Below are 22,980 nucleotides of genomic sequence, written 5' to 3'. Positions count from 1 at the left end.
TTGACTACATATAGCCCATGAGAGAATGCTCCACCTGGGGCTCATCTTTTGATTTTGGAGAAGACTCTGACCCTCCTTAGAGCTCAATTTTTTCCATCTCTCAAAGGAGGATAATTCCTGTGGGTTTTTTTTTTTTTTTTTTTTTTTTTGAGACGGAGTTTCGCTCTTGTTACCCAGGCTGGAGTGCAATGGCGCGATCTCGGCTCACCGCAACCTCCACTTCCTGAGTTCAGGCAATTCTCCTGCCTCAGCCTCCTGAGTAGCTGAGATTAGAGGCACGCGCCACCATGCCCAGCTAGTTTTTTGTATTTTTAGTAGAGACGGGGTTTCACCATGTTGACCAGGATGGTCTCGATCTCTTGACCTCGTGATCCACCCGCCTCGGCCTCCCAAAGTGCTGGGATTACAGGCTTGAGCCACTGCGCCCGGCCTCCTGTGTTATTTTTATATCTTCTGTCCTTATCCTTTATTGATGTTATGATGAACAGTGAATAATATGAGTCTACTGTTTAAGGCTCTTTGAAATGAAAGAACAAGATAAAGGCATCAAGACATTATTAAGTTGTTGCTTTTTTTTTTTAATATTTAGAAATCATTCTTTGCTTTTTTTTTTTTTTAATTTTCTTCTTGAGATGGGGTCTCATTCTGTTACCCAGGCTGGAGTGCAGTGGCGTGATCTCAGCTGACTGCCTCCCGGGTTCATGTGATTCTCCTGCCTCAGTCTCCCGAATAGCTGGTAGCTGGTACTGCAATTGTGCACCACCACACCTGGCTAATTTTTTTTATTTTTAATAGAGACGGAATTTCGCCATGTTGGTCAGGGTGATTTTGAACTTCTTACCTTACATGATCCATCCCCCTCAGCCTCCCAAAGTGCTGGGATTGCAGGTATGAGCCACCATGGCCAGCCTTTTTTTTTTTTTTTTTTTAAAAAGTCTCACAGTTACTCTGTAACCCAGACTGGAGTGCAGTGGCATTATCATGACTCACTGCAGTCTCCAACTCCTGAGCTCAAACAGTCTTTCTACCTCAGCCTCCCAAGAAGCTAGGACGACAGGTGTACACCATCACACTTGGCTAATTTTTTTTTTTTTTTTTTTTTTTTTTTTTTTTTGAGACGGAGTTTCGCCCTTGTTACCCAGGCTGGAGTGCAATGGCGCGGTCTCGGCTCACTGCAACCTCCGCCTCCTGGGCTCAGGCAATTCTCTGCCTCAGCCTCCTAAGTAGCTGGGATTACAGGCACGTGCCACCACGCCCAGCTAGTTTTTTGTATTTTTAGTAGAGACGGGGTTTCACCATGTTGACCAGGGTGGTCTCGATCTCTCGACCTTGTGATCCACCCGCCTCGGCCTCCCAAAGTGCTGGGATTACAGGCTTGAGCCACCGCGCCCGGCCTCACACTTGGCTAATTTTAAAACCTTTTTTTTTTTTTTTTTTTAAGAGCTGGGGTTTCACAGTGTTGCCTGGACTGGTCTTGAACTCTTAGACTTGAGGCGTTCTGCCGCCTTGGCCTCCCAGAGTGCTGAAATTACAGGTGTGAGCCACTGCACTTGGCCTGTTATACTTTTTTTTATTTTTTATTTTTTTATTGTTATTTTTGAGACAGAGTCTCACTCTCTCAGGCTGGAGTGCAATGGGGTGATCTTATACTAAATACTCTACTTATACTTTAGTATAAGTATACTTATAGTATAGACAGAGTCTCACTCTCTCAGGCTGGAGTGCAATGGGGTGATCTTAGCTCATTGCAGCATCTGACTCCTGGGTTCAAGCAATTATTGTGCCTCAGCCTCCCAAGTAGTTGGGACTACTTGGGAGTGGCACATACCACCATGCCTGGCTAATGTGTATTTTTAGTAGAGACATGGTTTCACCGTGTTGGCCAGGCTGGTCTCAAACTCCTGGCCTCAGGTGATCCATCCACCTCAGCTTCCCAAAGTGCTGGGATTACAGGCATGAGCCACTGTGCCTCGCCCTGTTATGCTTTTTTAATGGTCTCGTTCTAACTGTTCATTTATTTAAGAGAAGTCTTTCACCTAAAAGGATTTCAAAGAAATTCTGAACAGGTTTCAGGCATGCTGATTATTCTTCTCTTTGCAACATATCAAAAAGTATACATTCAGACTTAGAAATTATGGATTTCAGACCCCTGTTGGTTTCAGAGAAGAATATGCAGAGGGTATAAGTGTACATGTGTGTGCATATATGTCTAGGCATGTATTTACTGTGGTGTTACTAACTGTAGACACGGTGGTATCTCAGCAATAAAAAGGAGAGAAGCCAGGTGTGGTAGCATGAACCTCTAGTCCCAGCTACTTGGGAGGCTAAAGTGAGAGGATGACTTGAGCCTAGGAGTTCAAGGCCAGTCTGGCCAATATAGGAGGACACTATCTCTTAAAAAAAAATAAAATAGGGGGCCGGGCGCGGTGGCTCAAGCCTGTAATCCCAGCACTTTGGGAGGCCGAGGCGGGTGGATCACGAGGTCAAGAGATCGAGACCATCCTGGTCAACATGGTGAAACCCCGTCTCTACTAAAAATACAAACAATTAGCTGGGCATGGTGGCGCGTGCCTGTAATCCCAGCTACTCAGGAGGCTGAGGCAGGAGAATTGCCTGAGCCCAGGAGGCGGAGGTTGCGGTGAGCCGAGATCGCGCCATTGCACTCCAGCCTGGGTAACAAGAGCGAGACTCCGTCTCAAAATAAATAAATAAATAAAATAAAATAAAGGGAAAGGGAAAAAAAAGGGGGACTCGAGAAGCAGTCTTGAGGAATTAAGATGTCTAAAGCAGCAATCCCCAGCCTTTTTGGCATCAGGGAATGGTTTCATGGAAAACGGTTTTTCCATGGATGGTGGGGGACAGGGATGGTTTTGAGATGAAACTGTTCCACCTCAGATTATCAGGCATTGGTTAGATTCCCATAAGGAGCACACAGCCTAGATCCTTCACATGAGCAGTTCACTATAGGGATCGTGCTCCTGTGAGAATCTAATGCCGCTGGTGATCTCAAAGCAGGCAGAGCTCAGGCAATAAAGATGCTCAACTCCTGTTGTGTGGCCTGGTTCCTAACTGGTCCATGGCCCAGGGGTTGGGGACCCCTGATCTAAAGTAAAACTTACTGTCTGCATGTCTGGGGTTAGCTTTCATGTAATGCTGAAGAAGCATACCCAGTTGTTCCTATGAGAAGCTTCACTGCCAGTTACAAAGACCTCTGGTATAAATCAGATTCAAGATACAGTCCTGCCTGGTTTAAATTCTCTTTTGCTTAAAACACACAATTTGAGCTAGAGAGTATTGTAGAACTCAGTTGTTGATGTTGCTATCAAATCTTTTGTTTTATGATATCCTTTCATTAAACATGCACAATATTTATTTCTGGTAGCATCAAAGTGTTGTGTGAATGCACTGTTGTAAATGTCGAATATGTGATCATGGTGTCTTTTTACAGTTAGCAGATTTCTCTAAAATGGCTGTTCTCAATTATTTCTACAAGCTGAATAGATTAATTTTATGACATGAACAGAGATTCTCCCTTCTGTTTCATCTTAAGTGACAAACATGTTTTTTAGCATTTATGAGTAGTTATTGATTCATTCATTTATTCATTCAGCAAATAGTCATTGAGAGCCTACTATGCCCAAGGAGAGGAAAAACCCATGATCCCTGAGACTCTAAAATTGTGTTAGTGATTCACTGACCTGCAGAAGTTTGTGGGAGTGACTTTTTGGATCTCTGTATTCTACCTCAGAGTGTTTAAGATATCTAATTATAGCTGTATGTGGAAAGCATTACTAAATGTGAAAATAATTCTAATACACAAATTTTTGTGGCTTTTCATTCTAGAATTATAAGAGACCATGGATTGATCAACCTTAGAAAGTTTCAGTGTAAGTATTAGCAGTTTTCTTTATCTTACAATTTTTCCAATATTATTGAATACTTTTAAATGAATCATGTATTGTAGTTCTGAATCCAAGTTGCATATTAGTCTCATCTATGAAGATATCTAAAATTCTGATGCATGGCTGTCACCCCGATTAATCAAGTAAGAATCTCTTGCCGGGCGCAGTGGCTCAAGCCTGTAATCCCAGCACTTTGGGAGGCCGAGGCGGGTGGATCACGAGGTCAAGAGATCGAGACCATCCTGGTCAACATGGTGAAACCCTGTCTCTACTAAAAATGCAAAAAATTAGCTAGGCATGGTGGCGCGTGCCTGTAATCCCAGCTACTCAGGAAGCTGAGGAGGGAGAATTGCCTGAACCCAGGAGGCGGAGGTTGCGGTGAGCCGAGATCGCGCCATTGCACTCCAGCCTGGGTAACAAGAGCAAAACTCCGTCTCAAAAAAAAAAAAAAAAAAAAAAAAAAAAAGAATCTCTGGGTTTGGAGGTACAGCATCTGCATTTGTAAAGGTCTTCAGGGCAATTCTGATCCATAGTGAAAGTTTAATTAAAAATTAAAGTATTAATTTGGGGCCAGACATAGTGGCTCACACCTGTAATCCCAGATCTTGGGGAGGCTGAGGTGGGTGGATCATGAGATCAGGAGATCTAGACCATCCTGGCTAACACAGTGAAACCTCATCTCTACTAAAAGTACAAAAAAAAAATTAGCTAGGAGTGGTGGCACATGCCTGTAATCCCAGTTACTCGGGAGGCTGAGGCAGGAGAATCACTTGAGGCAGGAGAATCACTTGAACACAGGAGGTGGAGGTTGCAGTTAGCCTAGATCGTACCACTGTAGTCCAGCCTGGGCAACAGAGACTCCCTCTCAATAAATAAATAAACAAATAATAAATAAATAAAATAAAAGTATTAATCTGTAGTCAACAAAACGTGTATTAAAATTCTTTTTGTATAGTAATTACAGTGTGACTATTAATGAATCATTTTCTGGAGTCAAGTTTTGCAACTGTGTGTTAAGCATAACATAACTTTAATCTTCAGATTTTAAAAATATTTTAGATGGGCCGGACGCAATGGCTCAAGCCTGTAATCCCAGCACTTTGGGAGGCCGAGGCGGGTGGATCACGAGGTCGAGAGATCGAGACCATCCTGGTCAACATGGTGAAACCCCATCTCTACTAAAAATACAAAACATTAGCTGGGCATGGTGGTGCGTGCCTGTAGTCCCAGCTACTCGGGAGGCTGAGGCAGGAGAATTGCCTGAACCCAGGAGGCGGAGGTTGCAGTGAGCCGAGATCGCACCATTGCACTCCAGCCTGGGTAACAAGAGTGAAACTCCATCTCAAAAAAAAAAAAAAAAAAAAAAAAAAAAAAATTTAGATAAGGCAGGTGTGGTGGCTCACACTTGTAATCCTAGCACTTTGGAAGGTTGAGGTGGGTGGATCTCCTGAGGTGAGGAGTTCGACACCAGCCTGGCCAACATGGTGAAACTCCTGTCTTTACTAAAAATACAAAAATTAGCCAGGCATGGTAGCATGTGCCTGTAATTGCAGCTACATGTGAGGCAGAGACAGGAGAATCACTTGAACCTGGGAGGCAGAGGTTGCAGTGAGCCAAGATCGTGCCACTGCACTCCAGTCCAGGTGACAGAGCTTGACTCCCGTCTCAAAAAAAAAAAAAAAAAATTAGACAAAAATTAACAAAGTGATACCTTTATTTTGCATGGTTGTAGACAGACAAAATAAATGACATTTAATATTATGTGATGGTGATAAAAATAAGTACAGTCATTTTTAAAATAAATGCCACCTTGATCTTACTGTGTTGTTGTTTGTTTTTTAAGAGACAGCGTCTTGCTCTGTTGCTCAGGATGGAGTGCAGTGGTGTAATGGTATCTTGCTGCAGCCTTAAACTCCTGGGCTCAGGTGATCTTCCCACCTCAGCCTCCTTATTACAGGCTCGAGCTACCTCACCTGGCCCTTCTTATTTTAAATATCAGAGATACCTAAACAGGGCAGAAAAGTCCCGGTAGTTTTTCTTCTTCCACAATGTAGAGTCTGTTTCACAAATAAGAGGGATGATATCATAATAACAATCACAATGTTTGTATGAAAATATTTATAGTAGTTGTGTGTCATAATATTCTTTTTTTATAAAAGTGCCTAATGGTTGTAAAACATATCCCAGTTGATAGATTTTTATAGGGTTATTTATTTAATAATCCATAGCATTATGGGATTCAGTTAGCAAGGTTAAGTATCTTTTCAATATAAATAAATATCCAGCCAGGCATGGTGGCTTGTGCCTGTAATCCCAGCTACTTGGGAGGCTGAGGCAGTGGATCACTAGAGCCCAGGAGTTCAAGGCTGCAGTGAGCTATAATCATGCCACTGCACTCTAGCCTGTACAATAGAGCGAGACCCATTTCTGAAAACCTATAGTATTTAAAAAATATATAGCCATAGTCATAAGTATGTTACATTTTATGTCCTTTATTATTTATTTTTTGAGACAGGGCCTCACTCTATTTGCCCAGGGTGGAGTACAGTGGCTCAGCTCCCTGCAGTCTCCACCTCCTAGGCTCATGTGATTCTCCCATCTCATCCCCCTGAGTAGCTGGAAATACAGGCGTGTGCCACCATGCCCAGCTAATTTTTTGTGTTTTTATAAGAGATGGGGTTTCGCTATGTTGTCCAGGCTGGTTTTGAACTCCTTGGACTCAAGTAATCTGCCCACCGTGGCCTCCCAGAGTGCTGGGATCATGGGTGTGAGCAACCATGCCCGGCCTTATTTCCTTTATGTTTTCACTTTATGTTACACATTTTTTCAAGTTACTGTAATGTTTTGAGGATATCAGTTTTAACAGAGTACGTGATATATACTTTTAATAGTTAAATATGTTGTATATATACATATAAGATAATTATATGCATAACTTCTCTCTTTAGGTATTTAGCTTTCAGTTCTTTTAATCATTACATAAATAATGCTGTGATGAACTTGTGAATAAAGCTTTGTCATTATTTACGATTTTTAAAATAGATTTTTAGAAGTGGGATTAATACGGCTGGGCGCGGTGGCTCAAGCCTGTAATCCCAGCACTTTGGGAGGCCGAGGCTGGTGGATCATGAGGTCAAGAGATCGAGACCATCCTGGTCAACATGGTGAAACCCCGTCTCTACTAGGAATACAAAAAAATTAGCTTGGCATGGTGGCGCACGCCTGTAGTCCCAGCTACTAGGGAGGCGGAGGCAGGAGAATTGCTTGAACCCAGGAGGCGGAGGTTGCGGTGAGCCGAGATCACGCCATTGCACTCCAGCCTGGGTAACAAGAGCGAAACTCTGTCTCAAAAAAAAAAAAAAAAAAAGTGGGATTAATACATCTAAAACTGTGACCATTAAAAATTATTGATGCCTGCTGCCAAATTGCTTTCCAAAAGATGGTTGTATGAACATCTGTTTCTTCTAGCAGTGTATGAGATTTCCTGTTGAACCCTGTCCTTATCATGACCTGTGTATTTGCAAAAATAACTCAGGATCAGATTTAATTGGTCGTGTTCTAGTAGACACAGCAGTAAGTTCTCTATCTGAATTCTCTAGTTTAACATAATAGTTCAGCTTATTTTTGACCTTTACTCCTCAAAGACATTGACTGTTACATAAATTCTACTTTAAACTGATAGAGGTCAGTTTGACTTCATTATTCTATTAACTATATTTTTTCAAATATAGGGCTGAGGGGAAGCTCTGTTGCTTCTGAGAGTGTAGAAGTAGAGTGTGCAATGTGGTTTCACAGATACTCAGTTGCCATTATACAGAATATACAAGTGACCTTAATATGATAGGCAGGGTTTTTTGTTTGTTTGTTTTTGTTTTTGTTTTTTTCTTTAAAAAATTTACTTCGTATTCTTCTGTGTTGTTGTTTGTTGTTGTTGGTTTGTTTTTTTAAAATGATCTATGGCTGCTCCTTAAATCAGGTTCTCGAATTTTTGGATAAGAATGTCTCTTGCAAGAGAGGAGATTCACCTAAAAAGAGGACTTAATTTAAATAGCTGTCATAGGCCAGGCATGGTGGCTCACACCTATAATCCCAGCACTTTGGGAGGCCGAGGCAGGAGGAATGATTGACCCTAGGAGTTCAAGACCAGCCTAGGCAACATAGGGAGACCCCCATCTCTGTTTAAAAAAAAAATAAGGCCAACCATGGTGGCATGTGCCTGTGGCCCCAGGTATCTGGGAGGCTAAGGTGAGAGAGTCTCTTGCGTCTGGAAGCTTGAGGCTACAGTGAACTGTGATTGTGCCACTGCACTCCAGCCTGGGCAACAGAGCAAGACCCTGTCTCAAATAAAAAATAAAAAAGTAAGCTAGGGAAAAAAAAATAGCCGACATAAACGAAAGCCTGTATCTTTAGTCTAAGAGTAGACAAAACTAACCTAATTACCGATTATCAGATTGAAGTGACCCAAGTAGCAGTTGTAGAGTTCCTGACTGCCTCAGTCTACCAGTTATTGTCAATTTTACTCTCCATCTTCTCTGCAGATATGTCTTTTGATTAGCTGTTTGGTCAGTAATGATCCCCAGAGTTGTAGCCCTGGCATCCCTGCAAGATATTTGCATGACAGTTGTCAAATGTAACTTCATTAGGACTAAATTAAGTTACAGTAGTTAATTTAGTTTGGAGAAGGCAAAATAACCGATATGAAGAATGAAAAAATACGTATCTTGCTTGAGGATGTGTAGGTGGGACATGCAAGAAATCACACTTTTTCCGGCAGTGGCAAATCTTCTGGATGGATTATTGTGTCTGTAATTTCCTTATTTTCCTGTGGGAGTTAATACCATAAATTTTGGCCATAATTGTTCCTAAGCATGTAAGCTCTGCCTTTAATTTTCTTGTCCATTACTCCCAGCACTTCCTGCCCCTGTGCGATTTAAAAGACAGTGAGGTGGCCAGGCACGTTGGCTCACACCTATAATCCCAGCACTTTGGGAGGCCAAGGCGGGTGAATCACCTGAGTTCAAGAGTTTGAGACCAGCCTTGCCAACGTGGTGAAACCCTGTCTCTACTAAAAATGTAAAAATTAGCTGGGTGTGGTGGCAGGCACCTGGAAGCCCAGCTACTTGGGAGACTGAGGCAGGAGAATTGCTTCAACCCAGGAGACAGAGATTGCAGTAAGCTGAGATCATGCCACTGCATTCCAGCCTGGGCGACAGAATGAGACTTCATCTCAAAAGAAAAAAAGAAAAAAAAGTGAGGTATGGGAGATCAGTAGTGCTCAGTGGTGGAGATGATCTCCAGTGATGATAACATCCCTGTGGGATAGTTGTGATGCTGTTATCATTATGATTTTAGTGTTTTGCATTCTTGGCTTTCCTGTTTGCTTCCTGTCATGGGTAAGTTAGTCACCTTACATTTCCCATGACACATTTATGTGTTTTTTTTCTCTGTAGTAATGGAACGGCGGTATCCCAAGGAGGTCCAGGACCTTTATGAAACAATGAGGCGATTTGCAAGAATTGTGGGGCCAGTGGAACATGACAAATTCATTGAAAGCCATGCATGTAGGTGGTTTTTGAGCCTTGAGCAGTGTTTGTGTATTTATGTAAGTAGGAGAGAGAATGATGTGTTTTATGTGAAGTTCTGTAAATAAATGGATATTTCTGTCTTTGTTCCCCATTATTACAATGAGACAAATTTGGGACTGTGGGAGTGGCGAAGAGAGGTTAAAAAGCCCTAATGGCTTCCCCCACCGCCCCAGATAAATAATAATTTAGTAGTTTTTCTCCCCACTTTTTGTCATGGGTATTTTCAAATATATATAAAAGTAGATGTAATCATACGATGAATTCCTGTGTATCCATCATCCAGCTTCAGTAGTTTTCAACACATGGCCAGTCTGGTTGCATCTTTATCACCCACTGTCTTTCCTCCTGCCCTCAACTGGATATTCTGAAGCAAATCCCAGACATTTTATTTTGTTGATAAATATCTTAGTACTAAAAGTAGTTTTTAAAATGAGGACAGAGATGGATAGCTTGTGGAGATAGTACTTCCATCATTGTCTTGTCTTTCTGTGGTATTTCTGTGAGAGCATTACCCAGTTACCATTTGATTTTTCACCATAAAAAATTAAAAGTTGTTAGGCCGGGCGCGGTGGCTCAAGCCTGTAATCCCAGCACTTTGGGAGGCCGAGGCGGGTGGATCACGAGGTCGAAAGATCAAGACCATCCTGGTCAACATGGTGAAACCCCGTCTCTACTAAAAATACAAAAAAACTAGCTGGGCGTGGTGGCGCGTGCCTGTAATCCCAGCTACTCAGGAGGCTGAGGCAGGAGAATTGCCTGAGCCCAGGAGGCAGAGGTTGCGGTGAGCCGAGATCGCGCCATTGCACTCCAGCCTGGGTAACAAGAGCGAAACTCCGCTCAAAAAAAAAAAAAAAAAAAAAAAAAAAAAAGTTGTTAAAATAAAAAACTAAATAAAGAAAAAAACAAAGAAAAATTAAAAGTTGTTATAAGGCTGGGTGTGGTGGCTCACACCTGTAATCCCAGCACTTTGGGAGGTCGAGGTAGGAGGATCTCTTGAGCCTGGGAGTTTGAGACCAGTCTGGGCAACACAGTAAAACTCCATCTCTATAAAAATACCAAAGTTAGCTGGGCATGGTGGTACACACCTGTAGTGTCAGCTACTCTGGAGGCCGAGGTGGGAGAATCGCTTGAACCTGGGCAGCAGAGGTTGCAGTGAGCAGAGATCGCGCCATTGCATTCCAGCCTGGGCAACGAGAGAGCCTGTTTCAAAACAAAAAACAAACAAACAAAAATGTTGTTATGGCAGTAAGGCCTAAACTGTTAATATGGACTCTGGCTTATTCTGTACCTTTCATCATGATGTTTGTTCATGCGGCCCCTAAGTTTAGTTCTCAGAAGGTACTCTACCAAGGCCCTTATTCTCATCATACAATATTTCTTACGTAGCATTGCAGACATTTATCTGAGCCAGGTTGGTTGTCCTCACCAATCACCTTGTTTGGTTGGCATTCTTTGTGTGATTTTTACCAGGTGACTGATCCTTTACTTCCTGTCCCAGTTTGGGACACACCCCTGGTTTATGTGTCAATCCAAATAACTACACTCCATGAATGGAGTCCAGGCTCTTCCTTCATTCTCTTAAGCAGCCAAATTTGAATGTTTTATTGTTTAATAACCCAAAGAGTACAACCTGATCTGTGTGCTCAGAGGAGGCAGAAACCTTTGGTTTACAGAAAACACAGTGCTCTTATGTTCCAATAGGGAAGAAGCTGTAAAGAAACTTACTGGGGCTTGCACACAGAGCTTTTGTCCTTGCATCAGGGCCACATCAAGTAATAACAGAGACAGATTTCATAAAAGAACTTGGTCACGTGGGTAGAACTTTTAACAGAAGATAGAGCAGGTAAATTTGGTTGTCAAAAAAATTGTATGTATTACTTTTGTAGACAAACGAATTCAGCCATTTGACTAAGTTTTCTAGAAGACAGTTGCAGCTGCTACCTCTGGAAGACATAGAGCAGCTGGAAGACAGCTGGAGTAGGTTTTCCTCAGCTCTTGGGTAAAAGTTCTAATGAGAAGTTACCAACAATATGATTCTTCAAATGAACTTAGTCTTTTATAATAGGCAGAATTACTGAAAATGCTCAACAGCAACAGTGCTGACTGATGTTTCCTTTGTTTTCTAATTTTTTTCCTTCATTCTTTTTGGGGAAAACAGTGGAATTTGAACTCCGAAGGGAAATCAAGAGGCTCCAAGAATATAGGACAGCAGGCATTACCAATTTTTGTAGTAAGTATGCTTCAGCTACTTACCATACCTGAGGGGAAGTCTCTTCTTAACACACAGAGGAGATCTCTGAGTTATGCATTTAAAAAAAAAACAAAACAAAACCCTTTCTGGCCAGTTGTGGTGGCTCACGCCTGTAATCCCAGCACTCTGGGAGGCTGAGGTGGCGGATGACAAGGTCAGGATTTCGGGACCTGCCTGGCCAATATGGTGAGACCCCCATCTCTACTAAAAATATAAAAATTAGCTGGGCATGGTGGCAGGCACCTGTAATCTCAGCTACTCAGGAGGCTGAGACAGGAGAATCGCTTGAACCTGGGAGGCGGAGGTTGCAGTGAGCTGAGCCCCTGCCATTGCACCCCAGCCTGGCAACAGAGCGAGACTCCATCTCAAAAAACACCCAAGCTTTCTTTTTCCAGAATGTTTTAAATCTTTTCAGTAAAGTTTCATCTATTTAATCCCTATAAATATCTTTATATAGATTATCTGAGGTAGAATAAAAGTTGTGAGACAAAGGAAAGAGAGATGCTGTTTTAGATTTAGGATTCTGTTGAGGTTCCTTAAAAAAAGGGAATCTTGAGCTGGGAGCAGTGGCTCACGCCGGTAATCCAGCACTTTGGGAGGCCGAGGCAGGTGGGTCACTTAAGCCCAGGAGTTTGAGACCAGCCTGGCCATCATGGTGAAACCCCATCTCTACTAAAAATAGAAAAATTAGCCAGGTGTTGTGGTGCATACTTTTTATCCCAGCTACTAGGGAGGCTGAGACACAAGAATTGCTTGAACCCGGGAAGCAGAGGTTGTAGTGAGCTGAGATTGTGCCACGGCACTCTAGGCTGGCCAGCAAAGCAAGACTCTGTCTCAAAAAAAAAAAAAAGGGATTTTACATGTAAGGTGTGTCACCCTTTTCAAATTTAATGATATATGGTCTTACCATTTTTATAAAATAATCAAGCTTCCACTGGCTCCAAGTGTCTACATCCCAGTTTTTTGGGGTAGTGACAATAATTTTATTATTAGCAGCTAACATCTGTGAGCTGTTTACCATGTACCAGTCCTGTGCTAACCATTTCACCTGGATCATGTCATTGAATTCTCATGACAGATTTATAAAGTACCGTTACTTCCATTTAATGAAGAAATTAGAAATTAAGATATCAAGTGGTGGCCGGGCGCGGTGGCTCAAGCCTGTAATCACAGCACTTTGGGAGGCCGAGGCGGGTGGATCACGAGGTCAAGAGATCGAGACCATCCTGGTCAACATGGTGAAACCCCGTCTCTACTAAAAATACAAAAAATTAGCTGGGCATGGTGGCGCGTGCCTGTAATCCCAGCTACTCAGGAGGCTGAGGCAGGAGAACTGCTTGAACCCGGGAGGCGGAGGTTGCGGTGAGCCGAGATCGCGCCATTGCACTCCAGCCTGGGTAACAAAAGCGAAACTCCGTCTCAAAAAAAAAAAAAAAAAAAAAAAAAAGATATCAAGTGGTTATAGAGCTAGTTAGTGCTAGAACCAGGTCATAAGAGATAGTGTATTATAGTAGTTAAGTTCTGGGTCTAGACTTAAAAAGCTTAAGTATAAATTTTGGCTCTCCTGTTTACCAACTCCGTGATTCTATCCAAATTTCTTTTTCTTTCCTCTTTTTTTTTTTTTTTTTTTTTTTCCTAGAGACTGGGCCTTGTCAAGTTGCCCAGGCTGATCTCAAATGCCTGGCCTCAAAGCAGTCCTCCCGCTTTGGCCTCCCAGAGTGCTGGGATTACATGTGTGAGCAACTGTGCCCAGCCTCTATTCAAGTTTTACTTTTCTAAGTTTCTTAGAGTTAGTGTAAAGATTTAATTAGAGATAGTCCATATAAGCATAGCCCAGTATCTGGCTCACAATAAATCCTCAATAAATGGCAGTATCTGTTGTTTTGCTGTCATTGTTGGAGTGAGCTAGAGCATTCCTTTCGTCCTATTTGAAGTCTCTGTGATCATGGACACCTATCACTTACTACCTATAAGAAATAGTTGGCTTCGCCGGGCGCGGTGGCTCAAGCCTGTAATCCCAGCACTTTGGGAGGCCGAGGCGGGTGGATCACGAGGTCAAGAGATCAAGACCATCCTGGTCAACATGGTGAAACCCCGTCTCTACTAAAAATACAAAAAATTAGCTGGCATGGTGGCGCGTGCCTATAATCCCACCTACTCAGGAGGCTGAGACGGGAGAATTGCCTGAACCCAGGAGGCGGAGATTGCGGTGAGCCGAGATTGCGCCATTGCACTCCAGCCTGGGTAACAAGAGCGAAACTCTGTCTCAAAAAAAAAAAAAAAAAAAAGTTGGCTTCTTAACAGAACCCTGTGGGTGCAAACATAGCCTTATGGATGTAAGTTCAGCCTAGTATGTTTCTTTAACAGTGGAAACCATTTTTGAAATTAAATTTTGTATGGAGCCCTAATCTACAAATGATAAAAGTAGAATTACTTTGGTTGAATTTTAATGATTCAAGTTATATGTAATGAGTCCAGAACCCACTGGTATCTGGCAATGCCCTTTCTCTTTACATTAACCTCTAAGGTACTCCAGTGGTATCCTGGGGCTCTATGGAACTTAGTTTCAATTTTGAAACCCCCACAGTGTAGTATTTTGGATCTGTGAACCTTTGTTAACATGTAGAAAACACCACGCAGCTCTTCTGTTTAGCAAGATACATATAGAGACTCTCATAACTAATTTTGGTTTCCTGATATTGGCTGCCTCTGAGAAATACGGAAGAAAGAGTACTACATGTCAAAGAGAACACTTTTTTTGTAATTCTAATTGGTTTTTAAGGAAAGGCACAAAGCACTTGTGTCACTTTGAAAAATTTTATAAAAATAGAAAAAACAGGAAGCAAATATGACTATAGTCAAAGTTGGTTACTTTTTGAGGGTGAAAATATGAGCAATTCTTGCCTTCTTTATACTTTTCTGATGGTTTTTTTCTCCCAAGTTTTTTTTTTTTTTTTTTTTTGAGACGGAGTTTCGCTCTTGTTACCCAGGCTGGAGTGCAATGGCGCGATCTCGGCTCACCGCAACCTCCGCCTCCTGGGTTCAGGCAATTCTCCTGCCTCAGCCTCCTGAGTAGCTGGGATTACAGGCATGCACCACCATGCCCAGCTAATTTTTTTGTATTTTTAGTAGAGACGGGGTTTCACCATGTTGACCAGGATGGTCTCGATCTCTTGACCTCGTGATCCACCCGCCTCGGCCTCCCAAAGTGCTGGGATGACAGGCGTGAGCCACCGCGCCCGGCCCCAAGTTTCTTATAGATAGAAAAAGAATACATATATTTAAGAAAAGGATTTCAGACTAGGAAAAATCTACTTGGGTCTTGGAGAAATAATTGTGAAAGCAGTTTTGCAAAGGAAACAAACTTTAAGAACAAAACTCGAAAACCAGTTTCTCGTTCAGTTAGGAAGCCCTGCAGTTCTGCTGCATTGTCAATAGTGGTCATTGTGTTTCCTATACCCCCAGGTGCCAGAACCTACGATCACCTCAAGAAGACGCGGGAGGAAGAGCGCCTTAAACGCACCATGCTCTCCGAAGTTCTCCAGCACATCCAAGACAGCAGTGCTTGCCGGCAGTGGCTCCGCCGGCAAGCTGACATGTAAGTGATTAGTCCAGGGCGAAGGAGGCGTTCTTTCTGGGATGCCTGGGCCTTTATATGTGTTTTGGGGCACTCTAGATGGCAGAGTAATAATAATTGAGTAGCTAGAAGAATTCAGAAGTATTTTAGCAGTCCATCTCAGAAACAGTGCCGTACTGACAGTTTTGAGAAACGGCTGACCTCCTGGAATCATACTTTACTACTTTGGTCATATTTTTAAAAATGAGTGAATTTTCCCCCAGCCTTCTATCCATGACTTTAACTCCCTCTTCATATCTAGATTTTCACTGGAGAATCATGTTTATGCCCTTTCCCTTGAATGGTGTTATTGGTGTTCTCAATTACAAGCTCGTCTTAACACATCTGAGGAATTTTTCTCCTCAGAACAGATTTTCTTTTCTGTTCGATATAGTGAGAAGTCTGTAAAACGTAATTCAGTCTATCTCATTACATTTCCTCAAAGTGACCTGTCTGATAAATGGCACTCAGTCCCACAGGGGCTTGTGGAAATCACCTTGTTTGAATGACCTAAGTTTAAATTCCTCTTCTTCATTGTAGTGATTCCGGCCTGAGTCCTTCCCTTCCAGTGGCTTCAAATTCAGGTAATTATTTCTCTGGCCAGAACAAGTCTTAATTGTGAAGTTTGCATTGTTAGGGGCTATGGTGACCCAGCAATCCTTCCTCTGTGGTGTCAGGATGCTTAGGCAGAGTAATGGTAATCAAGTGTTAGCCCAATATATAAACATCAGTATGTTTGCAGAATCTTCATGTCCAGACAGAGACTATCCTCAGAGTGACAGCATAGGAACAGGGGAAGAAAACTTGAGAGAGGTAACTTCTTTATTTTACCAGTGTTCATGAGCAGTTAGATTACTGCAGTTGTATCTTCCACTAATTTTGAGACTTATTTCACAGGAGATAAATTAAAAGCTTTTTATTTTATTTTTATTTTTATTTATTTTTTGAGACAGTCTTGCTCTGTCACCCACGCTGGAGTGCAGTGGCATGATCTTAGCTCACTACAACCTCCGCCTCCTGGGTACAAGTTATTCTCTTGCCTCAGCCTCCTGAGTAGCTGGGATTACAGGCGTGCACCACCACGCCTGGCTAATTTTAGTATTTTTGGTAGAGACAGGGTTTCGCCATGTTGGGCAGGCTGGTCTCGAACTCCTGATCCTCAAGTGTTCTGCCCACCTGAGCCTCCCAGAGTGCTGGAATTGCAGGCATGAGCTACCGTGCCCAGACTAAGCTTTTTATTTTTATATAACATGAGCAAAGAAGCATGTGTTATCTGCTAGAAACATAAGGATTTCTAAGTTGGAGACCTAAAGTATTTCTGTTTCTTAGTGTTACCTCTTTGAGTATGTCCTATTTTGAGATTAGTATACAGAGCAAGATTAAGCCATATACTATCTGATGATCCTTGGAGATTGAAGGGAAAACAGCTTTTTAGGGGAGTAGCCAAGACAATGATATCCATGTTTTATTTTAGAAGTTTCTTATTGCCAACACTCTGCCCCCAAAATCTAAATACAACTAAGCTAATACTGGCTAATTAATATGAAGGAACTGAGGCCGGGCATGGTGGCTCAAGCCTGTAATCCCAGCACTTTGGGAGGCCGAGGCGGGTGGATCACGAGGTCAAGAGATCGAGACCATCCTGGTCAACATGGTGAAACCCCGTCTCTACTAAAAATACAAAAAATTAGCTGGGCATGGTGGCGCGTGCCTGTAATCCCAGCTACTCAGGAGGCTGAGGCAGGAGAATTGCCTGAACCCAGGAGGCGGAGGTTGTGGTGAGCAGAGATCGCACCATTGCACTCCAGCCTGGGTAACAAGAGCGAAACTCCGTCTCAAAAATAAATAAATAAATAAACAAACAAACAAATAAATAAGTAAAATAAAATAAAATGAAGGAACTGGTCCCGGTGTGGTAGCTCACACCTGTAATCCCAGCACTTTGGGAGGCTGAGGCAGGCGGACCACCTGAGGTCAGGAGTTCAAGACCAGCCTGACCAACATGGTAAATCCCCATCTCTCCTGAAAAAAATAAAAATAAAAATTAGCTGGGCATGGTGGTGCACATCTGTAATCCCAGCTACTCAGGAGGCTGAGGCATGAGAATTGCTTGAATCCAGGAGGCGGAGGCTGCAGTGAGCCAAGATCACACCATTGTACTCTAGCCTAGGTGACAGAGTAAGACTGTCTCTAAAAATTAATTTAATTAAATAAAGGAACTGGCTAACATGATCACAGGTTTTTGTTTTCTGAACCATCTGCATGGACTTGTTCATTGTTTCTTTTTTTGTGAGACAGGGTCTCCCTCTACTGTCCAGGGTGGAATGCAGGGTGTGATGATGGCTCACTGCAGCCTCGAACTCCCAGGCCTAAGTGATCCTCCCAGTTCAGTTCCTGAGTAGCTGGGACTACAGACTTGTGTCACCAAACCTGGCGAATTTTTTTTTTTTTTTTTTTTTTTTTTTTTTTTTTTTTTTGTAGAGACAAGGTCTTACTATATTGCCCGGGTTGGTCTTGAACTCCTGGGCTCAAGTGATCCTCCTGCTTTAGCCTTCCAAGGTGCTGGGATTATAGGTGTGAGGGTCAGCACCCGGCCTCTTGTTCATTGTTTGTTCCTACACTGATGTTAGCCTTTCTCGCCCCTTATGTTTAGGCTGAGGAGATCTTTTGCCCTCCTTTATGTTAAGTTCTTAAGGTATCGATGTATTGGAAGCCTGGCATCTTTGATTATAGTCTACCCTCTGGTGACTTTTGTGAGAAACCAAATAATTTTTTCTCCCTTTTTGAAGATTTGGGATAATCGCTTATGCCTTTTGCTGATGTAACAGAGAAGCCTGTTTTCCACCAGGGCAGCTTGTAACAGTCCCTCCCCTTTCTCTGCCCCACTTGAAAAGCAACCTCCATAAAACTTCAACATTTTCTTTGCTTAACTCAGTCTGTCTATTCCCTGCTGAACACCAATCCCTAATATACATTCAAAACAAAACCAAAAAAGTTTTGCTCCTCAAGCTTTGCACCCGGCCAGTGGCCTCCTACCTGGGTTTCTTTCTCAGGTATGTGAGTTTACCTCAGCCCCTGCTTTGCCATGTAATGGCTCATTGTTCCTGTTTGTGGATCTTGCAGGTAAACAGGGCTACTTTAGAAGGAACAGATACTCCCTCACGTAATAAAAAAGAAGGGCCTTTTGCTGGCCTCACAGTCTTTGATCTGAAGGCACACAGTACTTGGTTAATTACTGTGTTTGTCTTGTACTGCTGGCAGAGTGGCAAGGATTAGGGAATGTCTCTCCTGCAGTTATTTCCATTCATCAGCTGTCAAGGCAGGCAGTGTGTGACCTTTCTTAACTGGGTGACATCTGTGCTTCAGATTTTAAGAGTCTCCTACATGGTTAGGAAGAAATAGGTGATAGCGAGCATGGTGGTACATGCCTGTCTTCCCAGGTAGTTGGGAGGCTGAGGCAAGAGGATTACTTGAGCTAGGGAGATTGAGGCTATAGTGAGCCATGATGGCAACACTGCACTCCAGCCTGGGTGACACAGTGAGACCCTGTCTCAAAAAAATAATAATAAATAAAAGATAACTACTGTGGTGAGTAGTTACATTTGATGCTAAGGTATGTGTGACTGTATGTGTATTTTAGCAGATTGTAGGTAATTCATATGCCCTGAATATGTAATTCATTTTTATTTTCAAGTGAATGTTGGGGTGCCCATGTTGCTAGCTAAAGAGTCCTGAGGGAATCAGACAGGATTTCCTAAGCTGGATACCTAGCTGGCCTGGTTACACTGAACTTTTTAATACTTTATACCTGAGAAGTTGTCACTCCTATGAAATCTGTGCTCTTTCCTTCTCTATAGGTAGACGGAGTGCACCACCCTTGAACCTCACAGGCCTCCCTGGCACAGAGAAGCTGAATGAAAAAGAAAAGGAGGTAACAAAAAGGAGGGGGCTGGGGGAAAGAGAATAGGGGTTGATTATTCATTTAGTTGTCATTAAAAATCCATGATAGGGTCAAACCCGTTTTGTTTCACTCATTTAACATATATGCACAGCTTCGATGTATCCTAGAAGTCCAAGAGCTAAAGAGCCGTTTATGGCAGATTTCCGAGAACTGCTTGTCACCCTACCACCTTTCCTCTTCTGGGGAAAGCACATGTGGTATGTAAATTACATCATAATAGCAACTATCAACTTACTGAGCACTTACCATTTGCTACTCTACTAAGTGCTTTATATAAATAAAATTGATTTTTTGGAAACCTAGAGTAAGTAACTTTTACATGAAAATAGGTATTTCCTATTAGAATGGCCACCTTGAAAAGTTCTAGACTTACTCCAATGATATAATCATAATATAAAACATTTTTGCAAATTGCTTCCAGAGCATGTTTATAAAGATAAGGAAACATCATAGTCATGTTCATTTTTATTAAAAAAAATTTTTTGACATATATATATATTTCTGAGATGGAATCTCACTCTGTCGCCCAGACTGGAGTGCAGTGGCGTGTTTCTTGGCTTACTGCAACCTCCACTTCTTGGGTTCAAGCGATTCTCCTGCCCAGCCTCCTGAGTAGCTGGGACTACAGGTGCACACCACACCCAGCTAATTTTTGTATTTTTATTAGAGACAGTGTTTCACCTCCTTAGCCAGGCTGGTCTCAAAATCCTGACTTCAGGTGATCACCTGCCTCAGCCTCCCAAAGTACTGGGATTACAGGCATGAGCCACCGCACCTGGCCTGATTTTAAAAATTATGTGACCTACTTTTTCCAATTGGAATCATCAGACTTGTCTTCCTATTGATTTTATTGTTTCTAAAATTTAAATCCAGCCTCATAAGAATCGTCATCAGGAGTTTTCAGAAAACTGTCACATCTCTGAAGTCTGTAGTACTCTTTTGGAGGAATTTCTCTTTTGCTCCTCATATGCTCCTTTTTTAATTCCCAAGGTCAGCCCTCTTTCTCCCACCCTATATCATTAGTTCAGTTCAGATAATAAGAAAGGGGCATAGTGTAGGTAACAGTGTCAGTCTTTATCCACCAGGAACAGTAAGGATTAGTTTGGGAGTAGAAGGAAAATGTATGTAGTATCTATGTATTGCTGAAGAAGGTCATAGGCCAGTCTGATTCAAACACTGAATAGCCTGGACTTTCAAGCCTTTTTTTATCCTTCTCCACATAATGATCACCTCAGGCTCCTCACGGCTGGATACTGCGGCAGTTCTCTAGATTTTCAGCAGTTAAGTCACCTCCTCTTAGCACGGTCTCTTTATGCCCTTGCCCTTTGAAGTAGATGTAATCCCCAAAGCAGGGACTGCTGCTTTATGCTGGTGCGATGCACACTTGAGAATCCACGTGTGTGTGCATCCTGCCCCCACCGTGCCCCGTGGCTCTTCCTTGACCATTGGTGCTGGGACTGTACCTGGGCATTTAGTGTTGGACTACTGAATGAGCCACGCTGCTCCTCAGGAGTACATACTTGTAATCTCCAACAAACCCAGGCCCCTGAGCCAGCTGGCGTGTGCTAAAGGCTCTCCTAGCATCACACCCTGGCCTTCTCTTCCCGGGTGTCCGTCCTTAGGGAGCGTTCTTCCCACAGAGGAAGTGACTAAATGGGATGTAGTCCAGCCACCCATCAGCTCCTATGAATAGTTGGAGGCTGATGTCACTTTAAAAAATTTTTTTGCTATACCTGCTGGATTAAATTACAAAACTGACAGATGTTAATGTTTATTAAATTTGCCATGTCTTGCAGCTCTGTCAGATGGTGAGGTTGGTCCCTGGAGCCTATTTAGAATACAAATCTGCTCTCTTGAACGAATGTAACAAGCAAGGAGGCTTAAGACTGGCACAGGCAAGAGCACTCATCAAGATAGATGTGAACAAAACCCGGAAAATCTATGATTTCCTCATCCGCGAAGGATACATCACCAAAGGCTGATGCTCTAAGGGCTTGGGATCAGAAGTCAGAAGTTTGGAATGTGGTGGGTCAAAGGACAGTGTGGGCATTCTGGAGAGTTTTGTTTTTCAGCTGAATTCTCATTTTGCAAAGAGGGAAAAGGACAAAGGAAACCTTAAGTTGTGTAAATTCTGCTTTCTTCTCCATCCTGCTTTAAAACACTCCTGTTGCTGGTATTGTGCTGCAGAGTTGTGTGCTAGATAAGCTATTATTAAATGTGAGTGGGCATTCATTCCTAACACCTCTTGTAACTAAAAGAACCATAGTACCTCACATCACAGTGCTGGTAGAAATAGAACTAAACCACAGTCTTTAGTCCTGAGTCCGGCCCAGATCCTTATATTGAGAGGTAAGTTTGCTGATGATCTGCTTTGCCTTCAAACACTGCAGACAGATTTAAATTGAAGAGAAAGGTTTTACAGCATAAGAAAGCTCTCTTGTAAGGGTTTTTAAGTTGACAACATTTTTTTTGAGATGGAGTTTCACTCCTGACGCCAAGGCTGGAGTGCAGTGGCGCGATCTCGGCTCACTGCAACCTCCGCTTCCCAGGTTCAGGCAATTCTCCTGCCTCAGCCTCCCAAGTAGCTGGGGCTACAGGCACCCCGCCACCATGCCTGGCTAATTTTTGTATTTTTAATAGAGATGGGATTTTGCCATATTGGCCAGTCTGGTCTCTAACTCCTGATCTCAGATGATCTGCCCACCTGGGCCTCCCAAAGTACTAGGATTACAGGCGTGAGCCACCGTGCTCGGCCTAAGCTTACAACTTTTATGAGTAAAGGGGAAGAAAATATTCTTATGATGGTCTTGTCCCAGACTGCATCTTTAACTCCAGCTGAGCTTCTGTAATCCCAGCACGTTGGGATGCTGAGGTGGGTGGATCATGAGGTCAGGAGTTCAAGACCAGCCTGACCAACATGGTGAAACCCGTCTACTAAAAATACAAAAATTAGCTGGGCGTGTTGGCACACCCCTGTAGTCCCAGCTACTCAGGAGACTGAGGTGGGAGAATCACTTGAACCTGGGAGGCGGAGGTTACAGTGAGCCGAGATTAACGGCACTGTACTCCAGCCTCAGCAACAGAGCGAGACTCCATCTCAAAAAAAAAAAAAAAGAAAACCACAAAATTTTAATGTCTGGCTCTGTACTTTGCAGTCTGCCTGTCTAATCTGCAGTAGACTTTTGAGGAGGTGGCACTGGATATAACATGTCTCTGTTATTTTTAGAATTAATTGATTAAAATGTTTTGCTATTTAATTTGTGAGTGTGTCAAATATTCCGGTAACTAAAACACACTTAAGGTGTTGGATGCCCGCCCCATCACGCTGCACTGTCTGCTGACATATGTGTCCTGAACTCACCCTGTTCTTGTCCTGGGTTTCCCAGGATACCAAGTTCTTGATGATGGAGATGATGCAACAAACCTCAGCTTTGCTTGGATTGAGACTTGAACCCTAATTTCTCAATGGTGAAAGGCTAGCCTGCAATAAAAGCTGCTTTTAAAGCAGAAGTAAAGCAGCTTCATATATGGGACTCACTAGATGTGAGGGTGAGTAGCCCCACCACATCTGAAACTTGGTCCTCAAACCTTTCTGCAAAATAACAAGCCAGACGCATAGTCATGGTTATCTCATTTCTGTTAGAAACAAAGTTGTATACAGAAAT

General features: G+C 42.7%; 1 protein-coding gene across 4 annotated transcripts in view; it reads left to right on the top strand.

Annotated features, from left to right (window-relative positions):
• The window catches only part of TADA2A (transcriptional adaptor 2A), an 81,015-nt gene extending 58,443 nt beyond the window's left edge, over positions 1 to 22,572 (top strand). For all 4 annotated transcript variants that reach the window (XM_039476805.2, XM_074388057.1, XM_074388058.1 and 1 more), the window contains 7 exons: positions 3,844 to 3,887; positions 9,353 to 9,463; positions 11,646 to 11,717; positions 15,204 to 15,336; positions 15,895 to 15,938; positions 19,212 to 19,285; positions 21,112 to 22,572. In XM_039476805.2, coding sequence (XP_039332739.1) covers positions 3,844 to 3,887; positions 9,353 to 9,463; positions 11,646 to 11,717; positions 15,204 to 15,336; positions 15,895 to 15,938; positions 19,212 to 19,285; positions 21,112 to 21,297 — 664 coding nt within the window. In that variant the 3' untranslated portion in view covers positions 21,298 to 22,572. The remainder of the gene's footprint in view (positions 1 to 3,843; positions 3,888 to 9,352; positions 9,464 to 11,645; positions 11,718 to 15,203; positions 15,337 to 15,894; positions 15,939 to 19,211; positions 19,286 to 21,111) is intronic.
• The last annotated feature ends 408 nt before the right edge of the window (positions 22,573 to 22,980 follow it).

Source organism: Saimiri boliviensis, chromosome 17 (genome assembly GCF_048565385.1).
Source record: "Saimiri boliviensis isolate mSaiBol1 chromosome 17, mSaiBol1.pri, whole genome shotgun sequence".
Taxonomy (NCBI): domain Eukaryota; kingdom Metazoa; phylum Chordata; class Mammalia; order Primates; family Cebidae; genus Saimiri; species Saimiri boliviensis.
The sequence above is the reverse complement of the archived record's forward strand: the minus strand, read 5'-3'. Positions and strand labels throughout refer to the sequence as shown.